General features: G+C 46.8%; 1 protein-coding gene across 7 annotated transcripts in view; it reads left to right on the top strand.

Annotated features, from left to right (window-relative positions):
- The window catches only part of Nipped-A (Transcription-associated protein Nipped-A), a 331196-nt gene that overhangs the window by 69941 nt on the left and 247321 nt on the right, over positions 1 to 13934 (top strand). For all 7 annotated transcript variants that reach the window (XM_045738328.2, XM_045738364.2, XM_045738341.2 and 4 more), the window contains exon 8: positions 8966 to 13684. In XM_045738328.2, the coding sequence (XP_045594284.1) occupies positions 8966 to 13684 (4719 nt within the window). The remainder of the gene's footprint in view (positions 1 to 8965; positions 13685 to 13934) is intronic.

Genomic DNA, 13934 nt, shown 5'->3' with positions numbered 1-13934 from the left:
CCGGATTATGCCTCGGAAATGGATCCGTCCACGTTCAGGTTTGGGACTTCGTTCCCTTTCTGGCTCCGTTACGAGGTTCCGGAGTCGTCCTGGCTAGCAGACTGCCCCTTGTTTGGTCTGGATTCCTGGCATTCCTTCTGTCGTTCCCGCACGCTGGAGTGGCGGGAAGCTTCCACGGTGCTTCAGGTTTTCCTGGGGGGTGATCTTGAGTACCTGAATGAGTGCTTGTTTGCCCCTGCCCTTCCCCGCGATGTGGGCGTTATTCAGCTCCATGTGCAGGTTCCCTCCCTTTCGGCGGCGCTCGTGGCGGAGGACTTGCGCGCTCGGGGCCTTTTGTGTTCGGCCTTGCGGTTCTTTTCCCTCCTGGAGCTGTCTTCGGATTGGCTCGTGGAGGATGTGGGGACGCTTGGGTCCGGCACCTTGTCCTCGGCTGCGCGTTCGTCGGCTGCCTTGTTGAAGCTGTTCACGCCGATTTTGCGGGATGCGGTTTCCCTGTTCTATGCTTCCCGTCTCGCGTGTCGGCAGGCGGTGCTGGGTTCCTCCGTGGAATCTGCTTGGGCTCTGGCTCTTAGGCGTTCTTCACCTTTTTGTCCTCTCCTGTTTGGGGAGTCGGCCGTGGCGCAGTTTCTTCAGGCTGCGTCGGCGGCTTGTCGTCCGATGTCGGACTTGTTGGTTTTCCGGGGGTCCCGGGGTGGGTCTTCCCGGAAAGGTCGTGCCAGGGCTCGGGGTTCCTCTCGTCGTGGTAGGCCTCTGGTGTCAGGTTTGGGGTTGGCTCCTCCTGCGGACCCTCCCTCGTCTGGTCGGCGCGGTGTTCGCGCTGTGTGGGGTTCTGGGTCTCGTAAGGGTCGCCGGCCCTTTCGCGGTTTGCCCCTTTGACGGGGCGATGGGGGGGCGGCTTGCGCTGTTCGCTCGCGCCTGGTCCCACGATTCGTGGGCCTTTCGGGTCGTGTCTCGCGGCCTGCGGTGGCGTTGGGTGGCCCCTCCCCCCTTTGGGGGGTCGGGGCTGGCAGGGCAGGCTTCTTCCCCTGCGCTCTGTCGAGTCGTCTTGGAGTGGGTACGCTTGGGCGTCGTCGAAACGACGTCGTCCCTCAGATGGGTTTCTCGTCTGTTTCCGGTTCCGAAACGGGACTGCGCGGACCTGCGGTTCATTCTGGATTTGTCCTGTCTGAACCCCTGGGTTCATTGCCCCTCCTTTCGGATGACTACGCTGTCTCAGGTTCGGCTCCTCTTGGAGCCGGGAGCTTGGATGGTGTCCCTGGACCTCCGGGACGCTTATTGGCATGTCCCGATTCATCCGCGGTTCAGGGACTGGCTCGGTTTTGTAGTGGGGCGTCTGAGTTACCGCTTTCGTTGTCTCCCGTTCGGGTTGAACCTGGCACCTCGCGTGTTCACACGCCTTACATGGGTTGTGGTGGCTCGTTTGCGTCTCCTAGGTGTTCGGGTGTTGGCCTACCTCGACGACTGGCTGGTTTGGGCTCCCAGCCAGTCAGCTTGCTTGCTAGCCAGGGATTTGGTTCTTTCCCAGCTCGCCGGGTTCGGGTTCTTGGTGAACTGGAGGAAGTCCCATCTGGTTCCCTCTCAGGTTCGGACTTGGCTGGGTCTCGTGTGGGACTCTCGAACCGCCTCCTTGTCTCTCCCTCCGGAGTCTCTCCTGCGGCTGCGGTCCCGCCTTCGTCTGTTTCTGGAGGGCCCTCGGGTCACCCGGCGGTTGCTCGAGGGGCTGTGCGGGAGCCTGAACTTCGCGATGGTGGTCTACCCGCCGGGTCGGGTTTGGCTTCGACGGCTGTTCTGGTTCCTTCGGGGTTCCCCCTTCCGCCTCTCTCGCGATCGCAGAGTTCGACCCCCGGGGGACTTGCGTCGGTTGCTGCGTCACCGGCTTCCTCTTCGGGTTTTTCGGGGTTCAGTGCCTTGGCGCCTACCCGAGCCCTCGCTCGATGTGTACACGGATGCGTCGTCTCTCGGCTGGGGTTTTGTGACCAGTGCTCACCAGGCCGGCCAGGGGCGTTGGGATCCGTCCTTCCGTCGAGCTCACAGTACGGTGCGGGAGTTCGCGGCAGTGTGGTTTGCTCTGGGGAGGATTCGGGTGGCCCGCGGATCGACGATTCGGCTCCATTCGGACTGCTCTCCGGTGGTTCATTGCCTGAACCGCGGGGGTTCGATGCGGTCCTTGTCTCTTTGGGGTTGGTCGCTTCGGGTGACTCGTCTGCTGAGTTCTCGGGGTTTGGCTCTCCTGGCGGTTCACGTACGGGGCGTGTCCAACGTCTTGGCCGACGCCCTGTCTCGCTTCGTTCCCCTCTCCACGGAGTGGACGGTCGACGAGGAGTCCTTCCGTTGGCTTTGCCAGACGTTTGGGCGCCCCGAGGTGGACCTCTTCGCGTCGGCGTGGTCGCGGCGTCTTCCCGTTTATGCGGCGCCCTTCCCCGATTGCGAGGCCGTCGGGGTCGATGCCTTTCGGCTCGACTGGTCGAGGTGGGGGTTCCTGTACCTCTTTCCCCCGGTTCGGCTGTTGCTCCAGGTCCTGACTCGCTTAGAGACTTACCGGGGGAGAGTTGTCCTTCTGGCCCCTTGGTGGCCGGCCCAGCCTTGGTTTCAGGCGCTGGTTGCTCGGTGTCCGAACCCGAGGGTTTTCCCGCGGCTCCGCCTCTTTCAGCAGATCGGGCCGGTACGTCACGTAGCTGGTTCGATCTTCTCCTCGAGTCTTCGCGTATGGTTTTTTTGACTCGAGTCTATCATCATCTCTATGGTGATCAGGTGGCCTCCTTGTTGGTGTCCCACCTGAGGGCTTCTTCTCGGCGGCAGTATGAAGTTTCCTGGCGGTCCTTCCGTTTCTTTTTGCGTCTTCGTCGTGTTAGCTCCTTGTCTGTTTGGGTGGTCTTGTCCTTCCTCTCGTGGTTGTTTCAGGACCGTCATCTTATGCCTAACACTGTCGCTTCGTATCGTGCGGCGCTGGCGGAGCCGCTTCAGCTTGCTTTCGGTATCGATGTTACGTCTGCGCCGTTTCGCAAGCTGTCTCGTGCCTTGTTTCACCTCCGGCCTGCTCATGCGTCGCCTGAGCCGTCCTGGTCTTTGGACAGAGTGCTCGCTTTCCTTTCATCTCCTCGTTTCGTTGTGGCCCCTTCGGTCCAGGATTGTTTTTCCAAGGCACTTTTCTTGTTGGCTTTGGCCTCTGGGGGTCAGGTAGGGGAGCTTCATGCTCTCCTCCGGCGCAGGGGTTTCTGCTCTTTTGGTCGTGGTGATAGTTTTGTTCGTTTGCAGCCGTCTCCTTCTTTTCTGGCGAAGAATGAGACTGCTGCGTTCCGGAGGGGTCCATGGGTGGTTGATGCTTGGTTGGTCAGGCCGGGGGTGCATCATGTTTTGTGTCCGGTTGCGGCGCTTCGCCGTTATTTGCGCGCCACAGCTTCTGTGTCCGGGGACGCGCTGTGGGTTGATCCGGTTTCCCTTCTTCCCTGTTCGCGGGTTCGGGTCTCTCAGGTCGTCCGCAGGGTTATTAAGTCCAGCCAGCCTGCGGTCTATCCCCGTGCCCATGACGTTCGTAAGTTCGCGGCTCTTGCTGCCGTCTTTGGGAATATGTCTTGGTCTGATATTCGGGCGCGGGGATTTTGGCGGTCGAACAGGGTCCTGGCTGCTCGTTACCTTGTGAATGTCCCTGGGCCTCGTCGGGCCTGTGTTGCTTTGGGTCGGCGGTTGCAGCCAGTTGTCTCGGCTTCGAGTTGAGGGGGTGAGCGACGACCGCCTCCCGGGTAAGTCCCTCTTTTTCTGTCTGTGGGTAGTTAGCTCCGGGGAGCCGACGGGGCTCCCCCCAGAAAACCAGCGTTTAATGTAATGAAACGCCATTTTCTGGGTGAGTCCCAGAGGCTCCCCGGCATCCCTCCCTCCCTCCGGTCGGCGGTTTTTTGCGTTTTTGACATCCAGCCTCAAGAACTGAGGTGTGGGTAGCCGGTGCGGGGGGTCTGGGGCTTCCCCTTCCCCCTCCCGGGGAGGGGGGAGCTGCGCAGACAGCGGCGCGGCAGTGTGTGACGTCACACTAGTTTGCTTGTTTTCGGTTGGGGAGTTCTATCCACTAGTTCGGTTTTAGGTAGCAATTTTAACCAGAATAGGGGTTTGTTTTGGGGCGCTTACCTTTCTGGGTGCCTGTTCCGGTCGATGGCAGACATAGAATGCTTCCAACTACACGGGGGCTTCTATAGGCCATTGCTCCCCTTGCCTCTCTGAGGGGGCCCGGTTCTGGTCGTGGTCCCCGGTAGGCCTAAGAACTCCATACACATGACTGATGCCAAAGTCTGACATTAGCATATCAGCCTGGGATAGCTCCGGGGAGCCTCCGGGACTCACCCAGAAAATGGCGTTTCATTACATTCAACGCTGGTTTTTTGAAAACGGAGCCTAGATACTGGCATCATCCCTGACATCCTTCAGCACTTAATAATCACTTAACTTCATCACCACCTACATCATCACTTAAAACAGCAGAGATAGTAAAGGAGATAGTAAAGCAAATGTAAAAAATTATAGACTAATAGCTTTAATCTTTGAAAGAGTGAATTTTAACCTTTTAGAAATCTTTGGAAGAGTGCTAAGAAGTAAGATTATAAATCACATGGAATCACATCTGCATAACCTTGGACAACACGGGTTCAGAACAGGGTGCTTCTGCCTCTCACAGTTGCTTGATCACTATGACATGGCCTCAGGTGCCATGGAAGACAAGCAAAGTGCAGATATAATATACACAGACTTTGCAAAAGCCTTTGACAGATGTGACCATGGTGTTATTACGTAAAAAATGCGTGGAAAAGGAATTATGGCAAAGTAGGGAGATGGATGTCCACAGTTGTTTAACATCCTCCCAGCGAGCATAAGAAATATTGCCGGAACAACCATGGACATCTTCAAGAGAAAACTAGATAATTTTCTCCAAGTAGTGCCAGACCAACCGGGCTGTAGTGGATATGTAGGTCCGCAGACCGCTGCAAGCAACAGTCTAGTGGACCAAACTCTCACAAGTCAACCAGGTTTGGGAAGTAGAACAACTCCCAGAACCCCATCAAGCAGAATCTTCAACTTCCTAATGAACAGAACGCAGAGTGTAATAGTCAACACAGTAAAATTTGAATCATTTACTGTGAAAAGCTCAGTCCCCCAAGATACTGTACTTGCTTAGGTACTTTTTCTCATCCTAATATCAGACATAAACAAGGATATAAACTACAGCACTGTATCATCATTTGCAGACAACACTAGGATTTTCATGCGAATAGACAATATAGAGGATATGGCAATCCTGTAATCTGATGTAAATCAGGTCTTTTAGTGGGCCACAGATAATAATGATTTTTATAGAAAATACGTTCCAGCTCCTGCTCTATGGATAAAATGAAAATTTAAAAATGGAAACCACATATAAAACTGAATCAAATTACACTATAGAATAAAAAGCATTGTAAAGGATCTAGAAGTAATCATGTCAGAAAACCTTACCTTTACAGATCACCATAAAGTAGCTGTCCCGACTGCAAGAAAAATGGCAGGTTGGATAACAAAGACTGTCCAAACAAGGGATGCCATACCAATGATGATACTTTTCAATACACTAGTGCTCTTTAGTGTGGAATATTGTTGGACTCTAACAGCCCCATTCAGAGCTGAGAAATTGCTGACCTGAAGAGTGTGCAAAGATCCTTTACCGCTAGAATCCACTCTATAAGTCATCTTTATTATTGGGACTGATTAAAAGTTCTGTAAATCTGTATTCTCTAAGAGTGCAGACAAGAGAGATACATAATAATCTACACGTGGAAGATATTAGAGGGACTGGTTCCTAATCTGAACACAGAAATAACATTGCGCGAGACCAGTAGGCATGGCAGAATGTGCAAAATTAGAGGTGCAATAGGTACGCTGAGGGAGAACTCTACCAACATCAGGTGCCCAAGACTTTTCAACGCTCTTCTGCTACACGTAAGGAACATAACTGACTGACCTTTCACAGTATTCAAGAGAGAATTCGACAAACACCTCCAAAGAATACCTGATCAACCAAGCTATGATTCATGTCAGGCTACAAGCAGCTGCATCCAACAGCCCGGTTGACCAGACGACCAACCAGGAGTTCTGGTCGGAGACAGGGTCGTAGGGCTGTTGATCCCCAGAAGCTACACAAGGTAGACATGGTAGGTAGATACTATTTTTATATTAAAAAAAACTTTCCGCTGATCAGATGGATGGTACACATGTACTCTTGATTCCAAGCATTCAATCCTCCCTACAGACTTCCTTTACCCACAAACAGTGGGACCTCACTATAACAAGCAGCACTACAACAAATTCAACAAGAGCACATGCACATTTTAATTCAGCTAAATGTTGTCTTGTAAAATGAAAAATATATATATTTGTTTACCTAAGCCACCACCATGCTAGCCAGTTTGGACATGGCAGTCATGGTGTCGTCAACATCAGACACGATTTATACCCACTATATCAAATATTAAAGGGTCAAAACCTAGCCGAGAATACAGTATATTGAAATGCCCTTTTCTGGTGAACCACTCAGTAGCTATAGTACAGGGGTTGCCAAACCTTACGGAACTGCATCAGGCATATGAGACCAACTCAAGTCTACGGAATCTGGTTCTCTCTACAGACAACATGAGAAAGATTAACTTGGAATAAGGGTCCCAGGGTGACAGGAGCAACCCACAGAGCACCCACCAAGGCAGAACCAGTGGCACAATGGTAGTGGCAGAGAGCTGCCACCGGACACATAACATGATGCACCCACAGCCGAACCAAACAAGCATCAGTGACCAAAGGAGCCCTTCTGAAGCTCCCGATTCATTCTTTCCCAGAAAAGTTGGAGCCAACTGCAGCTCAAGGACTGGCTGGGAGCCCACATGAGCCAGTGGTCAAGGTAGGCCAGTAACTCAGTAAATGAAGATGAGCCATGACAAATTGTCCCAAGTTCGTGAACACGCGTGGAGAAAAATTTAGCCCAAATTTAGTCTGCGAATATTACATCTGCGTTTTGCTTGTCTTCCATGGCACCTAAGGCTATGTTATTGTGATCTAGCAAATGTGAAAGGCAGGAACGCCTTTTTCTGAACCCGTGTTGTCCAGGGTTATTTGTATGTTGTGATTCCATGTGATTTGTAATATTACTTTTTAGCACTCAAAGATTTTTATGATATGTGAGGTTAGAGCTATTGGTCTATAATTTTTTGCATTAGCTTTACTACCTCCTTTGAGAAAAGGAGGCACATGACCCCAGTATCTAGGCTCTGTCTTCAAAATATGTTTAGGGCCTGTAATAGTGGTGTTTTGCACTTCTTGATGAATATAGAATTCCATGAGTCTGGGCCTGGTGCAGAGTGCATGGGCATGCTGTCTATGGCTACTTCAAAGTCCTGTGAGGGTTAGGGTGACATCTGATATGTGGTTTGATGTTGGTGTCACATTCACAATGAATTAATTTGTATCATTGATCATCAATGTGGTCAGGGGTTTACTGAAAACAATCATTCTGAAGACAGTATTTCACTCATTTCTTTGTTGTCATCTGTGTAAGTTTCATCACCCTTGCACAAGGGCCCAATGCTGGATGCAATTTTTGTCTTGTTTTTGTGTATGAGAAAAAAGTATATCGGGTTCCCCTCTATTTCATTTATGGCCTTTTGCTCCCTTTGCCTCTCTTGGATTTTATATGATCCTCTCAGCTTCAGCTCGACCATTTCTATTTCCCTACATAGCCTTCCTCATCATTGTTGGGATAGAGTGGAGCATTTAAGATGTTCTGTTATTTGTTTTCTTCACCTATAGAGGGAGTGCCATTCTTTGTTCTAGTTTGCATATTTTTCTCTCTTAGTGGTATATGCCGTCTACATGTTTCTGGTGCTACAGTGCCTATTATCTCGAAGCACTGGTTTAAGTCTGTATTATGTAGTTGTTGTTCCTAGCATAGTTCTGCGAGGTCTTGGTTTATTCTTTCCCAGTTGATCAGTTTGTTATTAAAATTAAATTTCCTGAATTCTCCTCCTCTGGGACTTGAGATTGGCTGCACAGATCTATTGCCCTTGCTCGTCTGAACTTCGATCAGGTTGTGATCTGGATAACAAGTAGTTGTAATCATTATGTCTCTAATCAGCTCATTGTTGTTAGTAAATATAAGGTCTATGATGTTTTCTTTCCTAGTTTTCTCTACTATTTGCTGGTTTAGAGCAAATCTGTCACACATCTGCAAGAGGTTATTTGTGTCTGACTGTTCATTCAGACTGCTTCCTGGGATTCTCTCTGCCATAATAGTGTTTGCCAAATTTTTCCATTTTAGATGTTGTAAGTTGAACTCGCCAAGCAAGATGACGTTAAGGGCAGGGTTTGTGAGGTTCTCTAAGCAGTATTCTATTTTCATAAGTTGGTCTTTAAACTGCTGAGGAATTGCATCAGGGGATTTATATAAAGGACACATTTAGAATTTCTATTTTGGTTATCAGCACTTCCACCATGTCGTTTGTGGTGTTTAGCATCTCTGTGCAGATGAGGGTGTCTTTGATGTACAGGCTGACCCCACCCTGTAGCCTGTGTTTCCTGTCACACCTGAAAAGATTGTACTCCGGTGTCCATATTTCACTGTCAGAATAGTCCTTAGTGTGAGTTTCAGTTAAAGCTGCGAACATTGCATTTGCCTCATTTAAGAGGCCAGTTATAAAGTGAACTTTGTTTGTATTGCCTGTTTTGATTCCTTATATGAAAGTTGTTGTGGTATTTGTGGAAGTGCTGGGTATTTTACTTGGTGTTAGTATCTGTGGTTCTGGTAAGGCTGCCTCATTATCTGTGTCCTGTTTAGCATCTGATCGAGTTGATGGTACAGTTTGGACATGTTTTGTCATTCTTTTGTCATTTATTATTTGTGTCATTTATTTATTTTGTGCCATTTACTAAATATTAATAAATATTTAATTTTTATTTTCAGGGTTTGTGCCTCATATTGACAAATTATTTGATGAGAGCCTACTGTTTGGACGAGGTTGGACTGCACATGAAACATTACGACCTTTGGCCTATTCTACCTTAGCAGACCTAGTTCATCATGTTCGACAACAGTTGGATATGGGAGCATTAACTCGTGCAGTACACCTGTTTTCTAAAAATATCCATGATGAAACGCTTCCTACCAGCATTCAAACTATGTCTTGCAAACTCTTGCTCAATCTGGTTGATTGTATTCGAACCCGAAGTGATGCAAACCCCAGTGAACCAGGTGCTGGGAGGGACTTGCTCATTCGAATGCTTCATGTGTTTGTCAATAAATTTAAGACTATTGCCCAGTTGCAACTGCCATACTTGAAAAACAAGCAGCAACAGCAGCTAAATATTCTTTCTCTCCAAACTGCTTCACAAAATATTAGTAGTAATGTTAATGGACCAAATGCATCTACTTCCTCTGTTCCAGAGGACAGAAAAGAGGACGTTAGAATGAGCATTAATGAGAGTGACAGTAAAGACAAGGAAACACAGAGGATTGGTTTTCCCCCAAATGTGACTGTTAACTATAGTGTTTCAGATTGCAGAGCTTTGGTTAAGACTCTTGTTTGTGGCGTCAAAACAATAACTTGGGGCTGTGCCTCGTGTAAATCGGCTGTAGACCCAGTGTTAACACTTAACAAATCATTCCATCCCAAAGAAACTCTTGTATTTATTAGGTTAGTGAAGTGGGCTATGCAAGCACTTGATATCTACACCCTCAATGCACCCGGAAATCAACAACCTACAAGTCAGAAAACGCAGGTACCACAAACTGTTAGATCAAAAGAAGAAAAGGAGGTCTTGGAACATTTTGCTGGTGTATTTATAATGATGAATCCATCTACATTTAGAGAGATTTTTTCTACTACTATAGACTATGTGGTAGAACGAATTTATCATAATACAGCCTTGCAAATTGTTGCCAACTCGTTTCTTGCAAACTCAACTACATCTCCAATATTTGCAACAATACTTGTTGAATATTTACTGGGTCATATGGAAGAGATGGGTACATCAATGGATAGATCACACTTATATCTTAAACTTTTTAAACTAGTCTTTGGATCTGTTTCTCTTTTTGCTGCTGAAAATGAGCAGATGCTGAAACCTCACCTACACCAAATTGTAAACAGATCAATGGAGTTAGCAATGAGCGCCAAAGATCCGTACAACTATTTTTTGCTGCTGCGTGCTCTCTTCCGATCTATTGGCGGAGGAAGTCATGATCTTCTTTATCAAGAGTTTCTTCCTCTGTTACCAACATTACTGCAAGGTCTTAATAGCCTACAAAGTGGTCTTCACAAACAGCACATGAAAGATCTCTTCGTAGAGTTGTGTCTCACAGTGCCAGTTAGACTGTCTTCCTTGCTTCCTTATTTGCCTATGCTCATGGACCCATTGGTATCTGCTCTTAATGGCTCACAGACACTCATATCACAAGGTCTTAGAACACTTGAGCTCTGTGTTGACAATTTGCAGCCTGACTTTCTATATGAGCACATACAACCTGTAAGAGCAGAACTAATGCAAGCACTGTGGAAGACACTAAGGAATCCCAATGACACCATTGCTCAGGTGGCCTTCCGAGTTCTTGGCAAGTTTGGTGGTGGTAATCGGAAAATGATGATTGAGCCTCAGAAACTAGAGTACAGTGAGCAAGAAACTCCAAGCACCTGTGTCACCATCCAGTTTTCTGACCACAAAGCACCAATTACCTTGCCAGCAGAGAAAATCATAGAGACAGCTTTCACAGCCCTAAAGACATCAAACACTGAACCTTGGTACCGTCGTCAGTGCTGGGAGGTGATCAGGTGTTTCCTTATTGGATCAATGCAGTTTGATGAAGAGAAACACTTGGTTAATAAGCTGTTTACACATCCCAGCTTCAGAGAGGGTGAAATTTCGACTGTACATGGCCCCTATTATAAGTGCAATGATGACCAAGCCCGGCAAGTTCATCAAATGGCTGTTACTGCTATGTTTGTTGCAGCTGCAATTAAAGACTTACGTCAGAGTGTATTGCCGACAATGGTGTCATTGGTGAGACATTATACAATGGTAGCTATTGCCCAGCAGGCAGGCCCATTTAATATGATGGGTCGCTGGAGTAAAGTGCAGGGTATGGACCCTTTAGTTCTAATAGATGCTCTTGCTGTTATTATGGGTCATGAAGAAAAAGAATTGTGTAAGCCTGGTCATCTTGCTCTTGTGCTCATTATGGAAGCAGCTACCAACATCTTGGGTACAAAAGAACGAGCATGCCAACTCCCACTTATGGAATATTTGGTAGAGAAGATGTGCGGTCTGTGCTATGAACGAGCATGGTATGCAAAGTTGGGAGGCTGTATTGCAATAAAGTTTCTTTTTGAACGCATGGCCCTAAAGTGGGTATTGGAACATCAATTCCCATTCTTAAGAGCACTATTATTTGTTATGATGGATCTCACGGGAGAAGTATCAAGTGGCGCTGTAGATATGGCAAAAAACAATTTAGAAAGAATGTTGCGAGTTTGTGGAGCACCACTTGAAGGTGAAAATAGCACGGAGGATATGAGACAAATTCAAAATAAATCACTTCATGATGTAACTCATGAGCTGGTACGTCAGGTTACCTCTCCAAATACAACAGTAAGAGAACAAGCAATGCAGTCTCTCCACGTTTTGGCAAAGCTCGGTGGCAAAGGGGTAACCGAAGTTATGCAACCACACAAAGATGTCTTGGCAGATATGATTCCTCCCAAAAAACATCCCCTGCGACAACAACCAGCTAATGTCCAAATTGGTTTAATGGATGGTAACACATTCTGTACAACTCTTGAACCAAGACTTTTTACTCTTGACTTAAGTTTGAATGAGCACAAATTTTTCTTCACTGAATTGCATATGTTGGTTGAAACTGAAGACTCCTTCTTGGCTAAACTGTCTTGTTACAAAAATATTGCTAATTTGGTACCACTAAGAAAATCTGCTCTTAAGGCTCTTGCTGCATGCCATTACATTCCTCAGATAAGAGAGAAAATTTTTCCGACATTGTATAAGGCTTTGAACAATTCATCCCATCCTGAGTTACAGGAGACAGCCTTTGAGTGCTTAAAGAAGTTTCAGAGTGGCTGCCAGATAGACATGGAGATGGTGCATACAGCAATGCGGCCCTTATTGGGACAGCTTTGTCACTACAGGAGTGTCACGCTACCGGTCATTCACCGTTTATCATACTTAACTCAGTTGTTCCCGTACACTTTCAATGAGAAGCTGTGTGAGCAGCTCACTCAGCATGTGAAGAACCTTATAGAAATGGCCATTGTAGCAAGAAAACAAAGCACTTCAGTGAGCAAGCAAGATAATAATGATCTCAAACTTTGTGCAAATATTGTTGGCATTTTCCATCAAATCCCAGCAGCCTCTGCACGATTTGTTGAAGTTTTATGTAAGCTGGTGTTGCAAACTGAGCGAGCCTTGCTAATAGAGGCAGGTAGTCCATTCCGAGAACCTTTAATGAAATTTCTCCTAAGATACCCTGCAGAAACGGTTGAACTTTTCCTTTCTGATCCTCATGCACGTGATCAGCAGTGGGCTCGCTATTTGGAATATTTGGTGCGCCACAAAGATAATGCTGCATTTAGGCAACACTTGCAATCTTGCATTGAAAAATTATTAAGTGTGGTAATGGCTAACCCAACACCAGTACAGATAGCAGGATTGCAGTCACAGCAGCAGCAGCAGCCTGCTATTACAGCTGCTGACAGAGCTCAGCTTCAGTATTTAGGAGTGCGTGTTATTTTGTTACTTTCTCGTTCTGATGACCAGTGGCTCTCATCACAAACTAAATTAGTTGTGGCTCTCAGGAATATATGGGTGTCTGATGAATTCCAAGAAAGACATCATTCTGCTGAAAACACTGATTTTATGCACTGGAAGGAACCACGTATGGTGGTATCAATTCTTCTGATGTATTTCAAGCTTCATACGGATGATATTAAGCTCCTTTTCCAGCTTTTAAGGGCTTTCATTGGACGGTTTATTCCAGACTTCCAGTTCTTAAGAGACTTCCTTGAGCAAAAAGTTGCACAAACATATTCTGTAGATTGGAAAAGATCCGCATTCTTTCAATTTGTTGAAGTCTTTGAGGATGTTTCAGTTCCACAAGAACTTAAGGCACGAATCTTGCAGTATATAATCATTCCTTGTTTGACTGTGAGCTTAGAGTGTGGTGATGGAGAGAAACTAATTGGCTATCCCCCGGCCCCAGATCAAGATTACCATGACAATGTGGTGTCTGTCTTTATTACAAGAGTCATAAATCCTGATGAGCCTTTTGTCTACAGTGATGCAGTGAGAATTCTTCTTCTTCAGCTTTCGTGTCTCTTGGTAGAGCAAGCATCAGCTCATATTCATGATGCAGGTAACAAAAGGCAGGGTCAGAAACTTCGCAGGCTCATGACCTTTGCATGGCCTTGTTTACTCTCAAAGAATTGTGTAGATCCTGCCACAAAATATCATGGACATCTCCTGCTGTCACACATTATAGCCAAATTTGCTATACACAAGCGTATAGTTCTACAGGTGTTCCACAGTTTGCTGAAAGCACATGCAATGGAGGCAAGATCCGTTGTTCGACAAGCTCTGGAAATACTCACACCAGCCATGCCAGTACGGATGGAAGATGGTGAGTATTGCTATTGTTAACAAATAAGTTTTAATATCAGTAATTTCTATGGTAATCAATAATTTTCAGTCAAACTTGGTATGCTTTATTGTGCATTGGTTTAATAGTGGAATGGCTCTGGTTACCACTGGGAGGCAATTACCTCTGTGATTATTTTGTTTTGAGCAAATTTGTACACAATCAAATCTAGATAAAAATTCTTAAATAGTTTATAAGTACAGTTCTGTATAGTATGTTTATGTTCTGTCAT

The sequence above is a fragment of the Procambarus clarkii genome, chromosome 55 (assembly GCF_040958095.1).
Source record: "Procambarus clarkii isolate CNS0578487 chromosome 55, FALCON_Pclarkii_2.0, whole genome shotgun sequence".
In the NCBI taxonomy this organism is placed as follows: Eukaryota; Metazoa; Arthropoda; class Malacostraca; order Decapoda; family Cambaridae; genus Procambarus; species Procambarus clarkii.
Note: the sequence above shows the minus strand (reverse complement) of the source record. Positions and strands in the feature narration are given on the sequence as shown.